This window comes from Plasmodium berghei, assembly GCF_900002375.2.
Source record: "Plasmodium berghei ANKA genome assembly, chromosome: 13".
NCBI lineage: Eukaryota > Apicomplexa > Aconoidasida > Haemosporida > Plasmodiidae > Plasmodium > Plasmodium berghei.
In genome coordinates this window covers 1,398,832-1,426,712 of record NC_036171.2, presented here as the reverse complement: position 1 = coordinate 1,426,712, position 27,881 = coordinate 1,398,832, and the positions used below count along the sequence as shown (strand labels likewise).

General features: G+C 21.1%; 8 protein-coding genes across 8 annotated transcripts; 4 read left to right on the top strand and 4 right to left on the bottom strand.

Moving 5' to 3' along the window:
• Positions 1-195: 195 nt before the first annotated feature.
• Positions 196-2,427, top strand: PBANKA_1335800 (protein disulfide-isomerase, putative; the record flags this gene model as incomplete). Its single annotated transcript, XM_034566970.1, has 4 exons — positions 196-1,308; positions 1,569-1,896; positions 2,046-2,152; positions 2,344-2,427. 4 exons carry the CDS (start codon positions 196-198, stop codon positions 2,425-2,427), a joined length of 1,632 nt encoding a protein of 543 aa, XP_034423514.1.
• Positions 2,428-2,938: 511 nt separating this feature from the next.
• Positions 2,939-3,784, top strand: PBANKA_1335700 (conserved Plasmodium protein, unknown function; the record flags this gene model as incomplete). The annotated part of the gene is made up of 3 exons (XM_034566969.1): positions 2,939-3,245; positions 3,346-3,507; positions 3,597-3,784. The coding sequence occupies 3 exons, from the start codon at positions 2,939-2,941 to the stop codon at positions 3,782-3,784; spliced, it is 657 nt and encodes a 218-aa protein (XP_034423513.1).
• Positions 3,785-3,980: 196 nt separating this feature from the next.
• Positions 3,981-7,642, bottom strand: PBANKA_1335600 (M1-family alanyl aminopeptidase, putative; the record flags this gene model as incomplete). Its single annotated transcript, XM_034566968.1, has 3 exons — positions 3,981-4,259; positions 4,369-7,363; positions 7,572-7,642. 3 exons carry the CDS (start codon positions 7,640-7,642, stop codon positions 3,981-3,983), a joined length of 3,345 nt encoding a protein of 1,114 aa, XP_034423512.1.
• A 238-nt stretch (positions 7,643-7,880) lies between these two features.
• PBANKA_1335500 (conserved protein, unknown function) lies at positions 7,881-10,525 on the bottom strand (the record flags this gene model as incomplete). The annotated part of the gene is made up of 9 exons (XM_034566967.1): positions 7,881-7,916; positions 8,011-8,055; positions 8,156-8,315; positions 8,470-8,537; positions 8,645-8,722; positions 8,816-8,928; positions 9,036-9,106; positions 9,302-10,094; positions 10,324-10,525. The coding sequence occupies 9 exons, from the start codon at positions 10,523-10,525 to the stop codon at positions 7,881-7,883; spliced, it is 1,566 nt and encodes a 521-aa protein (XP_034423511.1).
• A 944-nt stretch (positions 10,526-11,469) lies between these two features.
• On the bottom strand, positions 11,470-16,662 carry PBANKA_1335400 (histone deacetylase, putative; the record flags this gene model as incomplete). Its single annotated transcript, XM_034566966.1, has 2 exons — positions 11,470-11,524; positions 11,825-16,662. The coding sequence occupies 2 exons, from the start codon at positions 16,660-16,662 to the stop codon at positions 11,470-11,472; spliced, it is 4,893 nt and encodes a 1,630-aa protein (XP_034423510.1).
• A 1,267-nt stretch (positions 16,663-17,929) lies between these two features.
• Positions 17,930-19,614, top strand: PBANKA_1335300 (protein transport protein YIP1, putative; the record flags this gene model as incomplete). Its single annotated transcript, XM_034566965.1, has 6 exons — positions 17,930-18,444; positions 18,581-18,662; positions 18,793-18,879; positions 18,978-19,075; positions 19,265-19,340; positions 19,528-19,614. 6 exons carry the CDS (start codon positions 17,930-17,932, stop codon positions 19,612-19,614), a joined length of 945 nt encoding a protein of 314 aa, XP_034423509.1.
• On the bottom strand, positions 19,611-20,740 carry PBANKA_1335200 (pre-mRNA-splicing factor ISY1, putative; the record flags this gene model as incomplete). The annotated part of the gene is made up of 4 exons (XM_034566964.1): positions 19,611-19,882; positions 20,000-20,051; positions 20,191-20,335; positions 20,604-20,740. 4 exons carry the CDS (start codon positions 20,738-20,740, stop codon positions 19,611-19,613), a joined length of 606 nt encoding a protein of 201 aa, XP_034423508.1.
• A 629-nt stretch (positions 20,741-21,369) lies between these two features.
• PBANKA_1335100 (conserved Plasmodium protein, unknown function) lies at positions 21,370-27,440 on the top strand (the record flags this gene model as incomplete). The annotated part of the gene is made up of 2 exons (XM_034566962.1): positions 21,370-23,073; positions 23,445-27,440. 2 exons carry the CDS (start codon positions 21,370-21,372, stop codon positions 27,438-27,440), a joined length of 5,700 nt encoding a protein of 1,899 aa, XP_034423507.1.
• Positions 27,441-27,881: the final 441 nt, after the last annotated feature.

Below are 27,881 nucleotides of genomic sequence, written 5' to 3'. Positions count from 1 at the left end.
TGTATATATATTTGGGATGTGATTAACTGTGTATGAATAAAGGGTAGGAAAATTATAAATTTTGAATACAGACAATGAAATTAAGTGCTAAAAAAACAGAGGTTTACTTATTTTCGTAACATTCGTTTTCTTTGAGATAACAAATGAATTGTTATTTTCTCAAGATAATAAAATAAAATTAATTGACAAAACAAAATGAAATGCATAAATTTGTTAATAGCGTTTTTTATTTTAATAAATTTTTATTATACGAATCAGGATGATTGGGGTAAAAAAGAAATTGTGTCTATAAATATGGACACTTTTAACCGAATTTTAGAGGATCAAAATCAAATTACATTATTAATAGTATATACCCATTGGTGTCAAAGATCTATTTTACTTCTTGAAAATTTAGAAAATATATCAAGTATATTAATGTATGATAGTAATATAAATATATCAAAAATAAATGTTGCTATTAATCATGAAATAATACATATATTTGATGTATATAGTTACCCTTCCTTATTTTTAATAAAAAAAAAACAAGTATATAAATATATCGGTTTAAATAATGTACAAAGCATATTATTATGGATACAAGAATACTTAGATGAAAGTATATATGAAATAAAAAATAAAGAGAAATTAGTTTTATTTTTAGAACTAAAAGAATATAATATATTGACTATATTCGTTATAATAAAAGAAAAAAAATATTATAATATGATCAATGATTTAATTTCTATATGTAAATTAATAGAAAATACATTTTTTTTTTATATTAAAGACAATAATTTAATTACATTTTTTGAAAATGCTTTCGTTGCAAAAAGTGATAACTTAAATATAGCTGAAATTAAAGAAAAAGACATATATGGAATTTTATATAAAAATGATTTTTTTGATAAATATTTTTATCTTTTTAATAATTCATTAAATATATTATATGAAAATGAGTCTATTGTGGATGATAAACTAAATGCATTAGCAAAATGGATAAACGAAAAAAGTGAACCTTTAGTTATTCGTTTTTCAGAATATTATTTTTCGACTTTATTCTCGCCGGAAACAATCACATTATTTATATTTTATAATGATATTAATGAGTTAAATAAAACCGACATTATTAAGTGTGCAAAAAAGCATAAAATGGTTACTTTTGCTATTTCTGGAAATGTAGAAGTGTATGAAAAGCGGTTATTGTCTGATCTCCTTATTGATGATATAAAAAAACCGATTATGAGAATTACCCAATTTAAAAATGATGTAGAAGTTCCTTACAAGTACAAGCCTTTGTCGGATGAGATCGAGATAAACGAAAAGGTAATACACCCAAAAATTAATAAACAAATAAACAAATGGATAAGAAAACGAATAAGCAAATGAATATGTGGTGCATCTTTTTGTTTACTCATTTTACGGGATGTGTTCAATAAATTTATGACTTCATTTGATGAAGCATTTTCTTATTCTCATGTATGATGAAAAAATACATAAATCGTGTTTGCCTTGTCAAACTTATATATTCATAAATTATACATATATATATATACACATAAAAATATGCATCTTTTAACCTTTAGACTATTGATCAGTTTATTAATGAATTTCTAACGGATAATAAATACTTTTATAAAAAAAGTGAGCGTATTTTACCAGACGAATATAATAATGGATATGTGAAAATAATAGTAGCAGATAATTATGATGAGCATATATTTAATAATGATAAAAATGTTGTAGTTCTATATTATGCACCTTGGTGTGGGCATTGCCATAAATTTGACCCAATCTATAGAAGAATAGGAAAAAGATTAAAATTGTATATAAATCAAAATGAAGATTATAAAAATGATGTTATAATTAGTAAAATTGATGCGGCTAACAATGAGATATATAATGTTCCGATTGGTATGTGCAAATATGTATTTAAAATTTTGTTTATTAGCATATCCTATAAAATGAAAAATATAGCAAAATGAAAAATATAACAAAATGAAATAATACATCTCAATACTCCATTTTAATATGTATCTATATTTTTTTTTGTCCTTTATCAGAGGGATATCCAACCATTTACTTGTATGAAAAATCCAACAAAAGAATTCCTATAATGTATACTGAAGATAAAACTGAAGAAAAACTTATTTCTTGGATTTGTCAAATGGTATAAAAAGATAGGAAAAATTAATATGATCTATATTTATATCTTTATTTCCTCTTAAAAATTTATAGAAAAAAAATTATGCTTTAAAATGAGCTAAAAAATATAACACAATTGATTTGTGCTTATATTTTTTTAGTCATCATTTATATGCTCCTCATTACAATTAAATTACGACAATTTTATTTTTTTAGACAAACACAAATATAAATATTGAGAAATTTCTTTCCATAAATTTAGATGATGAAAAGCTTTTCGAGAATTACGAAGAATTATAGATTATTAAAGATTTAACCAAATTTTACATTTTCAATGGATTGTTAAATATTTATATCTGTATTTTTTGTTTTATGTTTTTTTTGAGTATGTATAAAGTTCCATCCGATTTTATATTTTTGCTTGCACACATGCAAATTGAAAGTCCTTTTTTGCCGTTATTTTGTATTAAAATATTTTTTCCTAGTAAATTTTATTATTAGTTTATTTGTTAAAATATTTAGTATTTTTTCATTTTATTTTTTTTCGTATCCTTATATATGTGTTTGCAGTTAATGCTATATAAATTTCCGCATTTTAAGCATGGTCGATTTTTAAATTTTCCATGTTTTTTTGAACAATAATTAATGCAATGAATTATTATAAGTTCCATATATATAATATAATCACATGCATATATATTTCGAACATTTGAAGATAGGAATGCATCATTATATTTATGCTATAGTTTATATACATATACACATGTGTTCATAATTAATTTATAAAAATAAAATTGAAACCCTCTTAAAAATGTCTCAATGTGTGTGGGAATTAGTGAGCATAGAAAAATCATTTATAAAAGAACGTGATAATTGTAATATTTATTTAAATGAAAATTCACATGTTTCAGAATGCCATAATTTTGATGATACACATGTAAGGACAGAAAGAGTAGATTATGATTACTCGGAAGAATTGTCAAAAGATTCAATAAAAAAAAATGAAAAAAATAAATTAAAGTTTGAAAAAATTATGAACAAATTTTTTATTTCTGATATTTCTAAATATGTAAGGGCTTACGTAAAAAAAAATGATAGTAATATACGTAATGAAATAGGTAATTATTTATCCCTTCTAAATAAATAGGTTGATATACAGAAATAAAGTAATATATAAATGAAAACATTTCTTATATTATATTTTTTCTATTTTTTAAGGAATAACAACAAACCTAAAAACAAAATCAGAAGATGAACAATATTGGATAAATAGCTATATATACAATTTTATAAGTCATTGTTTGACTGTCTACTACGACTGTAAGCATTATATTGTCATTACACGATGTAATAATTTAATACAAAAACTGACTGGAACAGGTACATAAAAAACAAGAAGATAAAAATACAATAAAATAAATATTAAAAAATAGTTATAATTGACAGAAAATACAACTTATTTGTTGTAGGTGAAGGGTACTACGGAATTTATTTTACAAACGGAAAAAAAATTGGAGGATTGGAAAATTTGTTTATAAACATAAAACAGGTAAACCATATCAGCTATAGTATTATGAAGACACTACATACAAGAGCAGAATCAGAAAAGTCTGTTTCAAATAATGATGAATCTTGTAGCTTCATAAATTTGCTTTAATAGATTTAAAAGGTATCTTTTTTTTCTTACAAATATTTGAGATATTCTCATTTTATTAATTTGTATTAAACTGGTATGAATAAAATTAATAGACAAAAAAAAAACCAAAACACAAATGTATAATTTAAATTTTGACCCTTTTTGCATAAATATGTTCCATCCAACTTGCACACGAAAAAAAATTATGATTTTCCATTTATTGTAATAAACTTATTGATTCTTTAAATAAATAAAAAATTTTTGATAAATAATTTATAAAATCTTGAAATAAAAATTCAATGTCTTTATCAATTTCACCAAAAAATGTACTATTTATTAATTCTTTTCTTATCATTAATTTTAATTTTCGATTTTCTATATCCCTAAAATATTTACTAAAATGCATATAACATTTGAAAAATTCAATGCAAAAAATAGCAGTGATATTGCGGATCTTGTTACAGTTCGTAGCATTAACTTTAAGCGCTTTATATACCTTTAAAAATAAAAAATAATAAATGTATATATGTAAATTGGGGCATGCATATCCATAATATTACTTAAAAAATTAAGAATATAAACTTATATAATTAATTTTTTTTTACCAAAAATATTTGTTTACACACCAAGTAATTTAAATATTTGGCATGCTGTAATGATTTAACACGGACTAAAAGGTGTAGTATTATATTTACAACAATATAGAATATATCATTTTCGGAACATTTATTATTTTTGATAGAATTTATTATAAGACTAAAAGAGTTCATGTCAACAAAATGATAAGAAAAATAACAATTATTCTTAAAACATATATTGAAGAAATTTATTTTATTTTGATAATCTACTTCTATAGTTGTCGTTTTACATTCCTCATTGTTTTCATTCCACAATAAATATAGATCTACTAAAGTTGACTTTTTTGTAACTAGTATTTTATAAGTTTTATTATTAAATTTAAAAATAAATGGTATTTTAAATAAATTATTCGTTTCTTTAATTTTTTGAGCATAATTATCATAATAATAATGCTTTTGACGAATTAATAATTTATTTTTATTCTTAAAATATTTTATAAATAACTTTGGAGGACCAACTATATTTATATAGTTTTTCAAAATGTTGTTTAAACACTTGATTTGTTTTATATACTTTATGTTTATATTTTTTTTTATATGCTTAATATTTAAAGTAGTAAAATATAATTTTTCTTTTTGTCTCATTATCCTAATACCCTCAAATACTGTATTCCATTTTTTTACAGAAATATCTTTGCAATTTAAATGAAATTTACTGATTTTATTGCAATAAATTTTATATAGTTTTTTAAAAGACAATTTTAAAAATGGTGAATAGAAATTCTGGAAAAAGACATATTTATTATTATAGCTTTGTAAATTTCTCTTGTATTTTATTCTAATTTTAAAATTTTTGGATATTTTATTTTTATAAACTGGCGTACATGATTGAAAGAAATTGTTTATTCTTTTATTTTGATTATTTATACTCTTTATTTCCTCCTTCTTATAATTAAAAAAAAATGGTTTAATACGAAAAATAAAAAAAAAAAAATTAATAAATGCAAACAATTTGTTCTTGTTTATAGAATGGTTATAAAAATTATAATATAACAATTTTATGATTATTCTAAAATATGGTGTGCATAAAATAGTAATAATTTTAAAAATATTCATTCCTTTATTGTATGTAAGAGGATTATAAAAATGGTGAATGTCTCTTTCGTAAAATATGGATTTTCTAAAACTGTTTACATCGTATTTATAGCTTGAGTTGCAATTATTATATATTTTTTGTTTGTTTTTTTTAATTTTATTATTTTTATACACATTACTATTTGAGAATTGTAAAGTGTGATTATATATATTAAGTGTGTCTATAGTAAGAATATAAAAGTAATATTGAAGAATATTATAAATTTGTAGCAATGAATTAGAGTAATTGATACATGTGTGTATATATATATATGTTTTTATTTTTTTAAAAATTAATTTAGTATATATTAATTCATAAAATCGAGTTAGTCCTTCTTTACACCATAAATTTTTTTCGTCTTTAATGTATATGCAATTTCCCCATAATATATGAAAAATTTCATGAACAATAATTTTTATGACTGATAAAATTTTATAAAAATTATTATTGCTTCCATTTATCTTAATAAATGTGGATAGAAATGTAAGACAATTGTGATTTTCTTCACCTACATATTTATATTTATTTAAAATTATAAATTGCAAAAAATTATTGTCTGTTATTTTTTTTTTTAAACAAATATTTATTTTCATAAGCATTAGCAATACATTTTTCAATATATTTATAAAAAAAACGTATTCATTTTGTTTATTTTCATTATTTTTTTCAATATATATAAAAATAGGTATTCTTTTAATTTTTAAATGTACTTTATTATATAGACCTACAAATAAACAAAAGGTGTAATTTAAAATATTATATTTTGTTCTAAAAAATTCGTAGGTTATATATCCTTTCTCTTTTTTTTTATTTATTCTATGTTCAATGCTACGATTATTATTGCTATGTAGGCATAATGAATATTTTATTTTGGTTATTATTTTTTTTTTTTTTTGTCCTTTTCCTCTTTTCTTTATCTTTTTCACATTTGGCAAAATATTATGTATTACTTGAGAAGGTAATGCCACTGTCTTATCACAATCCTCTAAATGACATTTTTTATGTAAAGAAAAAGAAAAATATTTTCCCCATATTTGTTTATTACTATAATAGACTTTTTTTAATTTGCTGTTACTTATGACCAAATATGGGGGATTTATAATATCAATATCGTATTTTTTTTTCGTATTATTTTTGCAAAATTTGCTTAAATTTGTTAAGCTCAAATTAAAATAATTTTTTGTTTCCACGCTACTATTTTCTAAATGTTTATAAAAATGTAAATATTTTTCAACACATTTGGTATTATTATTTAAAGTAACTTGAAATGATACATACAATTTAAATTTTATTTTATGGATGTTATAATTTAGACATGGAAATATTGTAGGAAGGTAAAATAATTCACAAAATGTGTTTATGTAACTATAATTATTGGTATGCTTAAATTTTAATCCATTAAGCTTAAATTGTACCAGTTTATAATTTTTTCGAAAATAAAAATAGTTCCACGTAGTTTTAAAACTTGGGCATTTTACTATATGTTTTTTTTTTTTTTTTTTTTTGAGGTTATGTATATCAGTAGTAATTAATTTGATTTCCTCATTAAATTTTTTTTTCGATTCGGAAACATATATACCTTCTATTTTTTCTTCCACACTTTCGTAATAAAAGTAAACTATAAGTCTATATAATCCTTTTAAATTCAAATAATTGGAAAAAATAGTATAAAAACAACTGTCTCCTTTCTTTATATGCTTTTCCTTTATTTCATTTACATACTTCAATGAATAAATAAGATAAATTTTCAAAATTTTAATATATTTATCGTTAAAATATACTTTGATTTTTTTCCCCTTATCTGAGGTTTTTAAAAAATATATTTCACAATATCCATAATATTTTAAGCTAGGTTTCAAACTAAGGATGAGCATATATACTTTGTTCCTGCAGCGAAAAAAGCAAATAAATTAATAAAATGAAAAGAGCATAAGTACATATAAATTTATAACACGCAACGATAAGAGCAGTGTAAAGTAGCTATGCTGCTTTAAAGCTTTTATATAGTATTTCACATTTCTCTATTTCGCAGTTCTACATTATTCTACATGTTTTTTTACGTCATTTTCTTTCTTAATTTTTTTTCTAAATATACATTAAAGGTTTGACTCGCCCATTGGAATAGTTGCACTTTTTTAAGTGATACAAATGTTCATGTGTTTTCATTATTTATGGTTAAACTCAAAAAATGAAAGTGGTAAATATGGATATAGTGAATTCCATGAAAAAAATACTAAATATATGTGACATTAAAAATTAAAGAAACGGCAAAGAGAAAAAATATAAATGGTATACATATATATATACGAATAAATTAAAAACATATGAGTATACATTAATGTAAGTTTTAAGAAAAAAAATGTAGAAAAGTAATGAAATAATAAAAGGGGATGCCATGATTTAATTAGTTAATGTGAAAATCTTCATTACTTAAAATATGCTGGAAAAAAAGGAAAATATTTTATACATATATATATATATATAATATTACTTAAGTTTTAAAAATGTATACAAGCATGAATTATTTATCTCACCTTCAATATTTTTAAGGGTTTAACTGCCCTAAATAAGGCGAAAAGCTATAGGGGAAAAATTAGTACATATAAATAGGTATAAAATATAATGAATTTTAGCTAAACAACAAAATAGAAAGCATGCATATTAATTTTATAAACTTACCATAACATATAAAACAATATCAAAAATTATGTCAAAAAAAACATATAAAAATTCATGAGGACTGTACAAGTCAATATTTGAAGGAGATAAGCATAAAACTTTGTAAATAATTAGGAAAATAGGTTTTAATATCACTACAAAAAATATTATGCGATATTTTCTAATAAAAAAAAAGTGTATATATTTTTAATTATAAAATTACAACTAAATTGTAGGCACAGTTAAATATGTTGTACATAGTAATATTTTGTATGAACATATTTTTTTATACATTTCACACACAAAAAAGTGGCGATTTAAAAGTTATTTCTTACTTGTAAATTTGATGTTTTGTATACAATTCAGCGACATTGAAAGATAAACCTTCTTCGGATAAGCGGGCCTATGTGTGTAAATGAGAACAAATTGGGAATATTTTATGTAAAAAAAATTCAGTTTTAATATAGCATCCTTTATATTTTTATTCGGATTGTTTTTCATGTTTCTTACTGAAAGAAATGTTGACGTAAAGTTGATGGCAATAAAAATAAATAAATAAGCAAAGGTTTGTAGAATATATCGAGGTGTCTAAAAAAGGAAAAACAAAAAATGGAAAATAAATTATGTGTGTATATTACAATATATATTAGAAAAACATAAATATATCCTTATTTTTTTTACCTGAAAATTTCCTAAAAAAATTTCAAATATTCCTGTGTAAAACGAAATAACCGAATAACATATCATGAATTGTATCTCTATTCTGCTCAAATGGCTCCTTACGTATATATCACCTAAAGGAAAAGAAATTAAAATAAAAATAATAAACAAACTTGTTACCCCATAAAAACGAAATATGAATGCTAGCATTATCAGCTTTGCAGCGAATAAAATTATTTACCTAGTGATACTTGCAAATATATAATAAATGAAATGATGTCTTGAATTTTTTTAAAAATATTTGCTGCCACCCTAAAAAATGTAAAAAATATAAACAAAATAGTAATTAATTAAATTCAATAAAAAGGATATGGCTGATGATAGACAAGAATTGCGTAGCTATTTTTTTAAATTATGAGTATGATAAAAATAATAGCAAATAATTTAAAAAATTTATAAAAATATTGCAAAAATTTTGTGCTTAGGTTTTCTTTTGAAGTGGCATACCAGAAATATGTATACATGTATCCAGTGTCTTGTATAAAATTCACATTTTTATAATTATAATAAGTCGAAAGCAAAAAGAATAGCATATTGAGTATCATAAATAAATCTAATTTCTGTCTATATTTAATAAAAAATGGTATCAGTATTACAATTATTGTTAATAATATATAAACCACACAATGAAGTACATTGGGGATAAAAATAAAATCGTGAGATAAGTGTTTTGTTTTGTAATCATAAAAAACTATATTCCCTTTCATGTTTATTATCAATTTATTACTATTAATTAAAAATAACATATATCTATTTTTTTGTGTTATTTTTATAGTTTTTTTTATTATTCCTCGATTTATTGGATATCTTTTTATACTATTAAAATGTGAAGTAAAAATATAACTATCATCATTTTTTATTGATGGTTCCAATTTATTTTTAAGTCGAATATAATTTAACCATTGGTCAGCAGTCATAAGAACTAAAAATACATTACTGAATTTATCACTTATTGTTGAATTATTATGTTCGTTATGTCTTGATGTTATGCCATTATTTAATTCATTTGGAACAATATTCGTTATTTCACTTTCTTTTATTTCGTTTTTATTTATATATTCATATTTTTCATTATTTAAAACATTTATCTTTTTGCTAAAATATTCCTTATCTACGTTGAAATGGTCTAAAAGGGAAATTGAATTTTTATTTGCCTTAGCTAGTATCTCTTGGCTGTTGCTTTTCGTTTTCTTCGTTTTATTTTCCTTAAAAAATATGTTCATGTCAATGTCGATTTCACCTAAATGGAAAAGATTAATATATAAGTGTACAAATAAGTATATTTGTGTATGTATATTTATTTATAATGTAAATGATGCGTTTTTTATGGCTTGATTTTTGTGTATATATTATAAAACTGAGAGCAGACTCAGATATAATAATTTGATTGATATATAGTACATATGACATAGACATGTCATAAATATGTATAAAATATGGATGTAGAAAAAAGCATTAATGAATTATACCTTCTTCAACAGAAAAGAAATAGGAGGGTTTGAAGTTGTAATAGCTTGCAGCTAACAGCTGCTCATTTTTATATAAAAAAATAAATATGTCATCTTTATCAACTACATTTACATTTAATATATACGCTATTGATTTTTTAATACAAAAAAAATTTATTAATAAAAATAAACCTATGCTAAAAAAAAACGTTTTTAATCTCATTTTTTCATTACATTTTTATAAATAGATATTATTTGTCATTTTAAAAGAAAAGTATGAAAAAATAAATAATATACAATATATATTTTTTTTTTTGTAAAATTATTTTATTTAATTTTATGGTATATTGTTTTTAGTGTTTTTTAGCTCTCCTTTTATTCATAGTAATAATCTTAATTAAAGCATAGAAATATTTATAGGGTATAGATAATTGATTACTATAAAAATGCTAAAAGGAAGAAAAGATTTAAATGCAAAAATAAAAGTGTAATTAAAAATTATTTGTGTATATATCATTGCAATATACATATGTGGTTATAGATATTGTACCCTAAAGGTTAACAATTAAATTAAGAAAAAAAAAAACGGAAAAAAAGTGTTCTTAGCACAAAATTGTTATTTATATTGATAAAAAAAATTGGAAATATATAAATATATTTTTTTAAAATATTAAAATTCGTTCATGAGAATATCAAGTTTATTGTGGTAAAAGTTAATTATAAGTTAATATACACCAAAAATTGGCATAAAAAAATGAGGAAAATATATGTATATAAGGAAAACGAAGCTAACTACCTTTTTAATAAAAATGGAGAATAAAAATCAAATGAAAGAAATAAATATATTAAAAAAGTACAGACGAAACGAAATTAAAAATTAACACAAATTGACGATAACGTGCACATATCGCACATAACAAATAGTAAAATGAAACAAAACAAAAAATATATTATATGCCACTACCAGGTGAATTTTCCCGTTGTACAATTTAAAAACATTAGTATTATTTTTCTTAAAATAAAATAATTATAAAATAATAAAAAAATTATCATAAAAGCAGATTAACAATGTAAACATATATATTATATACGTAACTATTTTATGCAATTATAGTTAATAATGATAAAAAAAATGTCTACCATTTTTAATTGGCTAATATAAAAAAATTAATTTTTTAGGTGATTCCATAAATTATTTAACTCAAATTTTGTATCGGGATGCCTACAAATTGTTTTAAAAAAGAACAAAATGTTTCAAATGTTTAAGGAGTTTTATATAAATAACGTATATATTTTTTAAAACATTATATAAAGATAGGTTGAAATCATGTATATACGAACGAAATCTTATAAAGCAACATTTTTTTATTGGATTAAAGTGTATAAATATATATGCACGTGTATATGATAAAAAAAAAACAGTGCTAAAATATACACAGCACATTCATATATATTTCTTGCAATTGCATAGAAATGCCTGTATCTTATTCTAAGTCAATTGCGTCTTTTTTTTTATTCTTACTGTTGAATATAGACAGATTTTAAATTTTGAATATCGGAAGGGTTGTTCAAAATGGAGAAGTATTGATTAACGTCCTGCGAAAATAGCTGTTTTTTTTTTTTTAAACATTTTTTTTTTTTTAATTTTATTTTTAAAAGAAATAAAACTTGATAAAAATATGATTCGAATGGTAGTTTTATATTTATACTTGTAGAAAGTAAATTAGTATCATTTAGTATGTTTTGGAAATATAATTTATTTTTGTTTAAAAATTTTGACATTTTTTTTTTCATTTCATTTTCTTTTCGATCATACTCTTTAATATACTTATGATATTCAACTACTTTATTTGTTAAATTTAAATTTGCAGTTTCTTTGGTTTTTTCTTTAAAAACGGCAAAATAATTTTTAAACATTTCTTCCATTTTTGTTTTTCCTAAACATATATATGGAAATTTTAATACATTTTTTTTTCTCTCTTTTCGTGCGCATTTTTTTGAGATAGTATTAGTTATCGATTTGTTTTTTTTTCGTGATAAAAATGATATATCATTGTAATAAAAAGATAAAGCATGTTCAAGGACTGACAAACTAAAAACAGATGCCATATCATTTGATGTGTTATACCCACCTTCTAAAACGCTAATAATAGGGAAATGTAATTTATTTTGTAATGAAACAATAAGATTAGTTAGATAAAAATATGTTGACGTATTTTTCTTAACAAATCCATTATTTACATAATCTAATTTATGCCCATCAAAACCAGCTGATAAAAATAATATATCAGGCTTAAAATGATATAAATGTATTAATATATTATTATGGAATAACTGTAAAAAATCATTTTCATCCATATTTTTTTTTAATGTTACATTTATTATATATGGTTCTAATTCAACAGTATCATAACCCGTTCCAGGATAAAAATAACCATCAAATGCATGTATAGAACTAAAAAAAACATTTTTCTTATCATTTTTATCTTTCCACCCTTTCCAACTATAAATATCAATATAGTCATTAATTTTTATTTTTTTTAATCCGATATTTCTTATAATTTGTTCTGTTCCATTACCATGATGTACATCAAAATCTATTATTGCTATTCTTTCATACTTTTCATATTTATATTTTGCATATGATATACCAATAGCAATATTATTTAATAAACAAAACCCTTGGCTACCTGCTGCTTTATCTTCATCTGATAAATTGAATTGAGCTGCGCCAAATGTGCCAAGATGATGTCCTGGTGGTCTTACTACACAAAATATTTTTTTTTTGTTTTTTTTCGAATTTTTTGAAGATATATAATCAACTGCATTTAAAACGACCCCGCTTGCATTTAATGCACAATTAAATGAATGCTTATTAACAAATGTGTCGTTATCTATTAAAACTAGTTTATCATATTTCTCTTTAAAAATACTATTATTGCTGCTATATTTTTTACTGATCATTTTTTTTTCTGGGCTTTGTATTGTAGTTACGTTGCTACTATTATAGCTCGATATTTTTCCCTCAGTTATATTATTACTACTGTTTATACCACTATCTAATTCCCTTCCATACCCTCCATTATATCCACTTTTTTTATTTTCACAATCTTCACCAACGCTATCAAATTGGGGATTATTATTATCTCCATGTTGAGTAGAAGAATTTGGATTTCCTTCGTACATACTACTTATAATATTATTATTTTTTAACATTTTGATATGATCAGGAATATTGTCATTGTTTGGTGATTCGCTATAATATTCAGGTAATACTAAATAATTTTTAATGTTTTTTTTCGAAGGTTCTAAAAAATTATCAAATTTATCATTAGTATTGTAATAATTTAATTTTTTCATTTTTTGTAACAGCATCTTTATATATGACACATCATGCACTCTTAAAACATCTAATGCTGTAGCTTTTCTTTGAATTTTTTTAATTTTAAAATTTACAAAAGTATTTAATTTTAATATTCCATGTTTATTAGATATTAAAACATCTAATCTTGTTGAATTTTCAGGTATGCTATTTTTAATTCTATTTCGCATATATGGATAATCAGTTGGTTCAGGGACAAATATATGTTTAGCACATTCATGTGAGTAAAATATTTCTATCCTATTTTTTTTATCTGTTTTTTTTTTTATCACATAATTATTTATAAAATCATTTTTTTTTTTTTCACTATTTTGGGATATTTTTATTATACTATTTTTATTTTCCTCTTCGTTTATTTTTACAGAAACTGAATCTAATTCATTTGATTCATTTTTTGAAAGCGCTTCTTCTTCGTGATTTACAATATTTTCTGTTTCAATATTATCAATATCAACAGTTATGTTAGACTTAATTTTTTTAATATTGTTATTGATTTCCTTTTCTATAAATGCTGCTTCAGTATTAGATCTTTTTTTTGGATTTTTTTTATTCTCTTTAACAATATCAAAAGAAAAAATATCATTACAAAATTTTATAAACAAATTTAGCGAATTGTACATACGAGCAAATGAACAAAGGAAATATAACATTTCTTGATTTTGTAATATATAACAAAATATCTGTTTATTATAATTAAACATAATCTTTAAAAATTCATAATTTCCTAGTTCAATAATTTTTACAAATAAACTTAAATATAGCTTTACAACTGTACAAATAAATTTATGATTTATCTTTTTGCAATAGAAAAAATTATTTTTTATATAATATATATATTTTTGTTTATTTTTTATATGAGAATTTCGAATAACACTTTTATCATTTTCTACATCATCACTTATTATATCCGTTTTATCACATGTATGATGAGGAATACTACTATCACTAATTTCGTTTATATTTTTTATTGTATTTTGATGATTTTCTTTTTTCTCATTATTGATATTTATTATGCTATTATAATTATTAAGTGTGTATGTTTTGGCCTCTTTTTTGATATTTTGGCTATTTATAGATTTTTTTTTTTTTTCGTTGTTTTTATCCTTAAATAATTGGATGTAATAAAAAAATATATATTCAATAGTATTGTGAAGAAGTAATAAAAAAATGTACTTATTTGTTCCATAAATAGTGCAGTGTAAAGGGAGTTCTGATTTATCATTATAAGCAATTAGATTGACATTTAAATTCAACAAAATAAATATTATGTTTATATTTGAAACTAAACAAGCTTTATGTATTAAAGTATTTTTATTATCATCAGCATCATCAAAATTTATTAAATCTTTCCAAATTTCATGAATATATATTTTTTTTTTTTCATTATTATTATCTTTAGTATTACTATTAAATTCTTTGTTTTTTCTATATAATATAAAACTTTGTATATCATCAAGTATATATTTCCCATATATTAATTCTGCATTTTTTAATGATTTATTGTTTTTATTATAATTATATATAAATTTTAAAAAATTATCAGATATATCATTTACTTGCAAATTATTTATTTCTCTCGTTGATGAAATATTTTCCCCATTATTTACAACATGCTCTGAAAAATTCAATTCATTATTATTTTCATTTTTATAATATTCGTTTTGAATGTTTATTTTATTCGTACATATATTCTCGTTGTTAAGTGTAGAAGATAAAACCGATGAAGTATTCATTTGACCATCGTTAATATTTTTATCATTTGGTATTATTTCTTCAGATTGATCATTATAATTGTTAAAATATATGTTATCATGAGATTCATTGTTTTTATTTAGATTAATATCATAGTTAAATTCTTTTTTTAAAAATTCATTTACTTCTCTTTCGTCTTCTGAATTACTTAAACAACTTAAACTTTTTTCAGTAATATCACTTCCAGTATTTTCTGATAATGAATAATCAGCATTTTCTTCTTCTACTTTTGCTGCCACATTTTTTTTTATTTTATTTTTTATTTTTTTATTTTTTATTTTTTTTTTTTTTATTTTAACAAGTTTTTTTTTAGCTAACACTTCCACATTTTTACAATCCTCATTTAAATATATAGTCGGTACAATAACATGCTTAAAAAACGGTGTTTTGAAATATAATTTTTTAAAATGTTTATTTTTATTGGATTTACATTGCTTGCGATCCAATCCACTATTTCTTTTATTGTTGTGATACTTTTGAAAAAAATTTTGTGAGAATGAAAAGGACGGCAAAGAATGGTAAAATAAGACAAGTTCAAGTATTTTTATTATTGATTTATGATATTTTTTTTTATAAATTCTGGAAAATAATATTTTTATAAAATTATTTTTTGAAAAATTGTCATAAAAATTTGGAGTATTTAATACAAGTTGGGAAGATGATGAATAATTTTTGTGAAAAGCAGCTACCCCTCCTGCATTGTTATCGATATAACTATTGCTACTATAAGTTTTGTTCGTATTTTCAAAAAAAGTGTTACTAATATTATTACTACTAAATTCTTGTATATTTTTATTTATATAATTTATATCATTACTCGAATTTAATGAACATTTATTTTCTTTTATTATATCAAGTATTTTTAATTTGAATATTAATGTGTAGAAATTATTTGGCAATTTTAATATATGCTTATAAAAATTTTTATATATTCTTAAATTATTATTTCTTAAACATTTTATATAATTATGAATATATGGGTAATATAAAAGTAAAAATGTTATATAAGATTTTGAATAATAAAAACATGTTTCTATTGAATTTTTATTCTCATAATTTATGTCATTTAATATATTTCGATAATCACTTTTTAATATATAGCAAATATAATTTATCTTGTTATTTATTATATTTAAAATTAAAATATTATCTTTTTTTTTTTTTTTTAATTTGTCTAATTCATATTCATATCGTATATTTCGTTTATCTTTGCTAATTTTCATCATTTTTCCGCATTCTCCCTTTTACCTAAATATATACTTCTCTATTCTTGGAAATCTTATTTTTTTTAATTTTTTTTTTATTGTGTGAATAATGCTTTTTCTAACAAAATTTACTAATATCTAATAATTAATACAATTGAGCTACATTTCATTATATTGCTCTTGAAAGACCTTAAAAAAAACAATATTCACCCCAAAATATACGTATTATATCTATATGATATTTATGCATTAGTTAATATGTTGTAAATATATAAATAATTGAATAGCTCCAAAGTTGCGAAACAAATTCAATAAGCAGTCAGTAATAAAATGGTAACATAAGGTATTGGGTTATGAGCTTTATAAAGGGAAATAAATGTTACTACTCTTAAAAGAAATTTAATTTGTATATAAAAAACAAATTATGCAATCTTCTGAAATTTCAAAGTTTGAAAAAAAAAAATAATAAAAAATAATGATAATAAAATATAAAATAACCAAAGTAAAATATACAGTATTGTAGTATAATAATTAAGTTAAAAACATATATCCGCATATATATAATAAATAATGAGGAAAAAAAAATATATAAATACATGAATAAAAATGCAAATTTTATCTATTAAAAATTTAAATAAACAAAAAGAATTGCTAATTTTATATCCATTTAAAAGCAAGATTGTCATAATTTGGATAGCGTAATATTTATAAAAATGCGCATTTAATATGCATTTATGTATATGCATAAATCATTTATATATTTACCATACAATTTCAAATACAAACTTGCACATGGAAATACTTATTTTACTCTTGAATACACATATAAACTTAAAAATTAGTTAAATAATTTTTGATTAAAACAGAAAAAAATATAAATAGCATGAATGGAAAAAATGACCAAAATATAACACAATTTGGAAATTAAAAACGTATATATACATAAATTAAAAAAATATATTGAAATTTTTTGTAATGATATATTTACTTATATATTTATGCATCAATGCATAAATCTTTTTGTGTTTGGTTTATTTGCAAAATGCCCTTTATTTGATATATTATTTTTTTAATAATTTTTTGCCAATAAAAAACAAAAAAAACTCAACGTCAACTATTTGATATGTTAGTCTAGCTATATATACATGCATATGGATGTATGTATGCATTATTTTATACTTTTAGGTATATATGTATAATGAATACAACAAACTTATGTCAAAATACTCAGTTACTGAAAAAGTTATGATATTACCAATAATATTATATAGATATAAAAAACAAAAAAATGAATTACTATACTCAGAAAATTACAAACAGGACGAATAATAGAAACGATAATGATGAACTAAATAATAATAATGTCGATAATAAAGTAACCAATCCATATATAAATAAAAAGTTATATGAAAATACTTATCAAAAATCGGATAATACAATTCTTAATGCTCCATTTGAGAGTACTGCTAACAGCAACTTTAACAATTTCAACAATCAAAATAATAATACAATAGTTACCAGCCCATTTAATAATAAACAGTCCTCAAATAATACTATTATTAATAATAGTAATAATAATAGTAATAATAATAATAATAGTAATAATAATAATAGTAATAATAATAATAATAATAGTAATAATAATAATTTTTTTGGTAATTTTAATAAGCCAAATGCAAATATAACAGGAAATGAAAATGATCAAGATGAGGATGATGAAGAAGAGCCCCCATTACTTGAAGAGCTTGGAATAAATTTCGATCTAATCTCAAAACGAATGAAATCTGTTTTTACTTTTTACAAGTTAGGAATAATACTGTAGCTAATAGTGTTTTATGAATACAAATCAGCATGCGAATATAATATTTTCGTGTGTGCATATATCTATTTTTATAGTGAGTTATTTTTATTTATATGTATACTTTTTTTCTCATTTCAGAATTGACCATACCTTATTTGAAAATTCTGATTTATCAGGGCCTTTACTTATTATTCTGTCTTTAGGATTTATTTTATTATTGGTAAAATAACAAATGCTGTATAATACATTATAATGTTAACTATGTTAAATAATATGAAACAATAAAATTATGACAAAGTATATTAAATTTTTTTTAATAAATTATCATTATTATAATTATTACTTATCAGGTAGGGAAGGCCTCATTTAGTTATATTTATTTAATCGGAATTGTTAGCAGTCTGAGTATGTATCTATTGCTAAATGTGATGAGCCAAGTAAACATAAAAGTGAAAATAATATATAAGTATATATAAAATATAAAGACAATTTTTTGTTGCCATATTTTAATTTGATTATTTTATTTTTTAATCAGAACGCAACTTTAGATCTATATTGTACAATAAGCATGCTTGGGTACGCCTTACTCCCGTTAGTTATTTTGTCATTTATTTCTATTCTTATTAATTTAAGGTAAATATCATAATTTTTTGATGATGCATTTTCTTTTAAAAAAGTGTTGATTATTTTGAATTTAAAAAAATGTAATAAATATAATAAAATACAATGAACAAGATAAATATAATTTATGATAAAACATAAACTGAGAAATTTAAATTAATATATCAATAAAATGATACATAATACAATTATTTTTTGTAGGTCAAAGAAGGGATATACTATTTCCTTTTTTTGTATATCATGGTCTGCCTTAACGGCATCAAAATTTTTTGAAGCAGTAAGACATATTATTTGCTTATTTATAAAACATTAATGATTATAAAATGACTAACTTAATCTTATTACATAGACAAAATTTTTTTATGTTTGAATTAAACTATTATTACGATTATGTTTATATTTTATGAGCATATATAAATGCATGTATACATACTCATCTTGATATTTTTTATTATTTTTATTAGGCTCTCCGTATGAATAGTCAACGATATTTAATTGCATACCCTATATTTTTGTTATATTCATGTTTTGCATTAATAATAATTTTTTAATAATTCATTTTTTTTATTATTTCTAAATCTGTTTTTTCGAGTTTTTTTTGAATTTTTAACTCTTCATTTAATAATATTTCATTTTCTTCATCGCAATAACCAAAATAATGTATATTTACAATTTTATCTAAATTTCGTTTTTCCTTCCTTCTTTTTAATAAAAGTTTTTTCCGATCATCATTTTCTTTAAATAATAATTCCTTTACTCCTTTCAAGTTTTTCGCTGCCCCGAAATATTTATAATTATTATTTCCTTTTAATTCGCTACCTAAAATGAGAAAAATAAGTATAAATAATTTAGGCATCAATAGAATAAAAAAAAAAAAAGTAAAGCTAATGCCAACATATAGGGCCCGACTAAATTTTGTAATATTTTTTATAATACCGTGTGCATTAATTAATGCATTCGATTCGGATTGATAATCTGGTCCTCCAAGCTAAAAATATAATTATAAAAGGAAAAGGGTTAAATTAATAAAATTTAATAAAATTTCATGACACACACTTAAAACTATTTCAACATATATATATATATTTTAATGCTGAATATTATTTTTGTCGCTCTTCGATTTTTACCTCTATAATCCTTATTTCCCATCTATTTTTTATCGAAATCAATTTGTTTATTTGGTCGTTTAGTTCTCTTACATGTTGGTCCCCCAAACTTAAATTTTGAATTTCTTTAATCTTGCTACATATTTCTTTAATTATTGACTTACGGCTAAAAATAAAAAGGAGAGAATAAAATGGCATACAATATATATATATATATATGCACACTCACTATACATGGATATGTTATATATAATATGCATATAAATTTATATATTTTGTGCGCATTTAAAAAAAAATAACACGCAATAAATATAAAGACAGGGCTTATAATTATATACAATATTTCGATATAAGTCATAAACCTGTTTTATTATTATGTAAATATTTTCCTTTTCTTTATTTTTATATATTTTTTTTCTTTTGTTTTTATTTACTATGATACGGCGGATTCCAAATCATCAACATCATTAACATTTTTTGGAATTTTAAAAAATGTTTTTTTGTCATTTAGCTCTTTAGCCTTTAGCCATTGATTTAACATAGACCTTCCTTTTTCGACGTTTCTAGCCATTTTCTTTTTTTGTTGCTTATTTATGTGATATATATAATATTTTATGTATATTTCCCTTTTCGAAATTTTAAACTTTTAATTGGGCAATGAAAATGAAATTATTTATTAGTAATGCATTTTCCCTTTTATTATATAAAGAACGTTAGGAAAATATGCATATATATATATATATATATATATATTTATTTTTTATTTATCAGTTTAGAGGAAATATATGTTCCTAATTATTTAATAACTTTAAAAAAGGTATGAATAACTATTTTCTACATTTTTTTTTGTCTTTCCTCATATTCCCATTCCATATTTAAAAGGTTGCATAGCAATTTTCTTAAATTTATAATGCCCTTTTTTATTTATTCCCTATAATGCAGTTCTTTCTTTTTCTCTCCCTTTTGTTTAGTATTAATAAAAAAAGAAATCATTACAATATAATTTGTAACATTAAGTATTTAAAACGAAAAAATAATCTTAAAAAATAAAAAGAGGAAACGAACGCGGAATTAATAGGGAATATAATCTTCTGTAAGAATTAATTTATTTAAATTTGGATAAACAAAAAAACGAAAAAAAATAAAAATAATAATAATAATAACATCCACAGACGTAATAACGATAAATATTAATATAAAATGGAATATATATTTAATAAAAAAAATAAAATACAAATATATGAGAATAACGAAAAGGTCTTTGATTTATGGAAAAAATATGCAATTGATGAAGTATTGAATTTGTGCAACGAGGATAATAAAAAAATAAAAATAAAAAATAATCAGGATGTAAATGTAAAATATAAACGGAAGAAAAAATTTGATAAATATATATATAAGTGGAAAGAAATAAATTATTTTTCTAAAGAAAATGAAAAGGAAAATAATTCACAAAAATCAAGTGATTGGGAAAAAGATGATAAAATAAATGGGTGTGACAAAAATAACCAAAATGATAATTATAGTGATATAAAGAAAAGAAAAATAATTTTGGTGAAAGAAGAAAATTATTTAAATACTTATGAAAAACAATTAGATAATATAAACAAAAAAGGTCTTGAACATTTTTATTCATCTCACAAAAATGAAGAACAAAAAAAATCATCCGTAGTAGTAAGCTATGAAAATTATGTAAATAGAAATGTAAATATAGAATATAATGAGAATATTGATTTTTTAAAATATATATACTCTTCTATATTCTTAATAAAAGAAAATAAAGTCCTTATACCAAAAGGGAATTATTTATATGAATCAATTTATCCACAAACAATACATGGATTTCCACTTATAAATAAATTAAATTATTATTTTGTTAAACTATATATAAATAATAATTGGGTTTTAGTATTTGTTGATTTAGAATTACCATATGATAAAGATAACAATATTTTATCATGCCAATCCAAAAACGATGAAAAAGAAATATGGATATACATTTTAACAAAAGCATTATATAAAATATTTCGTCTTTTTAATTTTTGTGAATATTACCTTTATATATTTGAAATGTTAACAGGTTATAAATTGATATATGATATTCCAATTAATCTCAATTTAAACGACAATATGATTTATAGTTATAATAAAAATATAATTCAAATGGTTCTATTAAATAGAGATAAAGAAAAGGCAAGTAAAACAAATACTTATCATTCTTCTTCAATGCATAGTAGCTCCTTTTTCAAGGCTACAGAAAATAGAAAGTTTAATGAAAAAGGGCAGCATTTAATTGACAGAGATATAAATAACATCAGGATGAAGGAAGATATATGTATTATAGACAAAAGAAAAAAATGTAAAGACATATATCAAGGATCAAACAAAATTAAAAAACGTAAAAATTTACACTTTTTCCAAATATATCCATTTGAAAAAAACTTATATTTTATCATAATCTATGAAAATATTAAACCTGATAAATATATAAAATATTCTGATTATATAACTAAGAAAACACAACAACAAAATCAAATTTTAAAAGGGTATAAATATATTAATAAACAAGGAAATATTATAATTTCCAATGTCAAATTAATACCAGTAAATAATTCTGCATACAGTTTTTCAAGTAAGTTATTGGAAAATAATCCTGACAAAAATAATCAGCAAAAATTTATGATTAATGATGAAACAAACGTAATAAAAAATAATGATATTAGTGAAAAAACAGATTTTATTAATAATATAAAAAAAAATAATATTTTAAATAAACAAAAATACAAAATTATAATAAATCAAAACACAGAAGAAGTTCTCCAATTATTTAAAGAAATATTATTCGAATCTGACCAAACATATTCTAAAATTTATAAGGACATACATTCTAAAAAGCACAAAAAAGTAAGTTTTTTTCAGCAAACAGATAATGCAAACATGTATCATATATGTATTTGTGCATTATAATAAATAAAATAGTGATTCCAGGGTTATTATATACTACAAATAAATATTATAGTTTTAAACCTCAAAGATATTCCATGAAAAAATGGAAATACATTTAAAATCGTATATTAATTATAGTTGTAAAATGTAACTAGAAATTGTTATAGTTTTTATCGTATTTTTAGTTAGGTATAAAAAATTTACACATGCAAATATTCAGTTTGACTAAATTAGTTTTAGTTACTTTTACCCATGTTTTCGTCTTTTATTATTTTTCGCATTTTGTTTTTTTTCTTAATTTTGCTGTATCCCCATAAACTTCTTAACAGATCCAAAAAGACGTTAGCAAGTGGATTAGCGAAATAGACATTGAAAAAATTCTTAAATTTATCAATGTAAGTTACTCAAGTTATTATTTAATAAAATTGGATAATAAATTTGTTCAAATAAATAAAATTTACAACTATATATACTATAATGATTTTAGCTTTTCTTCGACTAATATGTATGCAAAAAGTATTCCACAAATTAATGTTAGTAGTAAAATAAAAAATATAGATAAATATAAAGATGAAGAAAAGGGGAAAGACAATAAAAAAAAAAAAATGAAATGTAATGAAAATGAAACACAGATAAATAACAATACATTTCTTCTTCTGATATGTTCTATTTCGATATTTTGTAAAAAAAATAATTGTACATTAAAAGAATCAAAAGAAAATAATGACCCAATTCAAACTACCAAGCATTATACAAATTGTGATAAAAAAAAGAAAATAGAAGAAATGAAGTTGGATTTCAACTGTGCATTGAATAATAAGGATCACACCTTCAACCTTTCATTTTTTACATATAAAGAAAAAAAAGAAAAAAATATATCATTAGAAAGAAATAAAAAAAAGGAAGGAAGTAATATGATGCTGAATTATTTCATGAATTCTTTTAACAATTTCAATAAACGTGAGCAAAATATTAAAATTTGTAAAAAAAAATTAATATCTCAAGAAGACGTTTTAAGTTCTGAATGTTTTATAAAGCAAATTTGGGAATGTAATTACGAAAGAAATAGTAACAATAATAATTTCCTATTTGCTTCCTATATAAATAATTTCCTTTGTAATATATTAAATTCTAATTTTTATAATCCTATTTTTTTTCAAAGCAAAATAGAAAAAAAATCTATATCTCTTAAAGAAAATAAGGAGCATTTTTTTTTTATATATATTAAGGATCCAAACAAAAGCAACTTAACAATTGAATGGGTAACCGAAATAATAACTAAAATTATAAAAAATGAGAAAGAAAATAACGATGAGGAAATTATATTTGAAGATAAATCCATTAATTGTTCTTTTTTCCTTTTAGAAGAATTTCTTGAAAAAAATATGAAAATGAAAATAAATTCATTTATTAAAAACATAAATTTAAAAAAAGAAAATTCAAATAAAATATTACTAAAATTTATTGTAAGCATATCTAGAGAAAAAGAAAAAGGAAATATTCCTTTTTATTATTTAATTCAAAAAATAAATGATATAAAAATATTATCCTATTTAGACATATATGTATGCAAAATAAGAAAAAACAATAATTCTTATGAAATTGAAAATAGGCAAAATCATAGTGAACAAAGAAAACAAAATTCAACAAGAATAAATGAACACGATAATGGCAATAATAAAAATGTTCGAAAAGAAAATATAAATAATGATAATATAAATGGCAATCCAATCATAATTGGAAAGTTCTACAAATTGCCTTTAAAAAATATTTTTTTCAAATTTATCATGTTTCCTGATACAATATATGATGAGGAAAAACAAAATGAAAAATCAGAATATAATTATTTGTTTTTGATAGCTTTAAAAAATGTCGAAAAAGTAAGCGACCAAAATATTACGCTTCAAATAATTGCCGCATTACCAAATAAAGAAAATTATGAAAAATCAAAACGTTCTGAAATTTTAACTATTAATGAAGTTCCGTCTTTTTGCAAGCGCTATACATTTAACTATTATAATGATCTTATAAAAAATAATTTCCATGAAATGAAAGAAGTGAAAGAAAATGAAAGCAAATATAATAATAATTATGAAAAGAAAAATGATAAAATCTATAAAAATGAATATAATATATCGGAAAAAATATATGAACAAAAAGAGTATATAAATTTAATACCATCCAAAAATAAAGTTTCTACACATAATGAAAACAAAATATCTCAATTAAATGATTGTAATAATACGACAAAAACATTTACATTGATAAAAAAAATTAAAATAAATGATAAAAGTTATTTTTCTTATGGAAGCATATTTGTAGAATTAAAAAATGGTAGTAACTTCAAAAACATCAAGGTCAAAATTTTTAAATTAAAAAAAAACGAACTGCCTATAAATACAATTTTTAAAGAAAACGAAACTGAAAATATACATAAAAATAACAATGATGAAAAAGTTTTAGGAATCCAAAATCCAAATCAATGTAATTCTAATCACACAAGTTTAGATTCATTTATAAATAGTTACAAACGAAATAAAATATTTAATAGTGTAAAAAGAGGGAAAAAAAAACAAGTTTTTATTAAACATCTAGAAATAGACTCAAAAGAATCATGCTATCTTTATATAAAGATAAGAAAAAGTGATAAAATTGATGAAAAAAAAAACAAAAATGAAATGGTCAATATTTTAACTACAAAAATAAATCAAGTAAAAAAAGAAACATTGATAAAACCATGTAATAATGATTTTTTCGAAATAATTTTAAATGTCTATTTAAATTTTTCTTCGGATGTGATACTAAAAGATGATACACCAGATAATGAATTTGAAATGGAAATAAAAAAATATCTTAAATACAAAAACATTCATTTTGAGGATTTAAAAAAAAATGTAACTTTAGATATAAAAAAAGAAATAATTCCCCCAAATATTTTTGCTTTAAAAAATGAACTACAATTATATTTTCGTACAAATTATGAAGGAATATTTAATAATTTTTTGTGGAAAAAAAAAATAAATTTGCCAAAAAGTGATGATAATAAATTGCCAATTTGTAAAAGTTTACATATTAGTACTCAATGTGAAAACAATATTTTAATCAGCGAAAATATTCAATTCGAAAATAAGGAAAATATGTATTTATATAAAGATGAATTATTTGATCTATTGTCATCAATTTGTTCACAAAAACAATTATATGATTTGGAAAAATTATTCAGCTATATATCTTTTAAATATTTTGAAAATGATGAAAACAAAATGTATATGAAAACGTTTATAAAAATGTTTGAATCGATACAAAAAAATAAAAATTACTTAATTTTTGATGAAATTGAAAAATTTGAAAAAAACATTTTATTTTCAGAAAATATTTCAAATACATGTAATGATGAAATGGAGAATAATAAAAATAGCCAAAATGAAAATTGTGAGGATACAAATTTTGAAGAAATTTCCCATTTATTTACATACCCAAATGAAACACGAAAAATTATAGACGGCATTAAATCTTTTTACAATTTAAAAAATAAAATGGATGTTTTGAAACTAAAAATGGATGCAGAACTACAATTACCCGAAAATATATTTCCATTTTTTAACAAATTTTATGGTAAAATGTGCAATATATATGATATTATAAAATATAATTATTCTCATTTAGAAGAATTGGAACATGTAAAAACAAAAAGTGAACAAAATAAAATCTTATCACATTTACTAGATGAGGGAATTTTTTTCATATTTCTAAAAAACATAGAAAATGAAAATAAATATGAAACCCTAAAAATCATCCCCCCAACTATTCACATACACGATATAGTAAATCTAGTAAAAAAAATTGATAGCTTTAGTGAATTAAGTTATATTAAAGATATGAAATTAAATGTTTCTAAAATTATTAAAGAAAGAAAGAATTTTATTGAAAATATAAAAAATCTTTTGAAACATAAAAAATTAAAAAATTTAACTTCAGAAGAATTAAAAGATTTATATAAAAAAGGTGTAAAAATAAACTTAGATATTTATAATTCTAATATTTTACAAATGATAAAAAATCAGTATACTATATTAAATATTTTAATTAGTATAAAAGACATATTTAAGAAAAATAATTTAAAAAAATGTAAAACAAAAGATAATGAGCAAAATATTGCAGAAAATGTGATAAATGATCAAATGCAATTTTTGCAACTATTCCAAACATGCTCAGATTTAATTAAAAATAATCAAAATATACAATTAAATGATTTTTATAATAATATTTTTAAGGACTCACAAAAAGTATATGACGAACTTACTAGTTCTATTCTTACTGTATAAATATGCACATCATATTTTGTTATCCCATTTTTTTTGTAAAACCATTTTATTCATATTTTTTTAGTAATTAATTTTATCGAAATTATCGATAAATATATTTTGTCTACCTCAAAAGGAGGGACAAAGCACAGACGTATATCTATTTGCTTTTACCTATTTTTTTTAACTCACCTCTTGTTGAAAAATTGGAAGATGCATATATATATACAGATCAAATTTGAACGATTACTCAAAATATAGTAATATTTGATGGCAATATATGATGAATATTTTCTTTTCATATTTTTTGGCATTTTCTAAAATAATAATTTCATAATACCTAAAATTGTTTATGAGAGTTTCCTTAAAAAAAAAAAAAAAAAAATAGGAAACAGACAAACATTTTAATTAAAATAAAATCATATAAAGCCTTGTTAAATGGAACAATCTAGCTTATTCAAT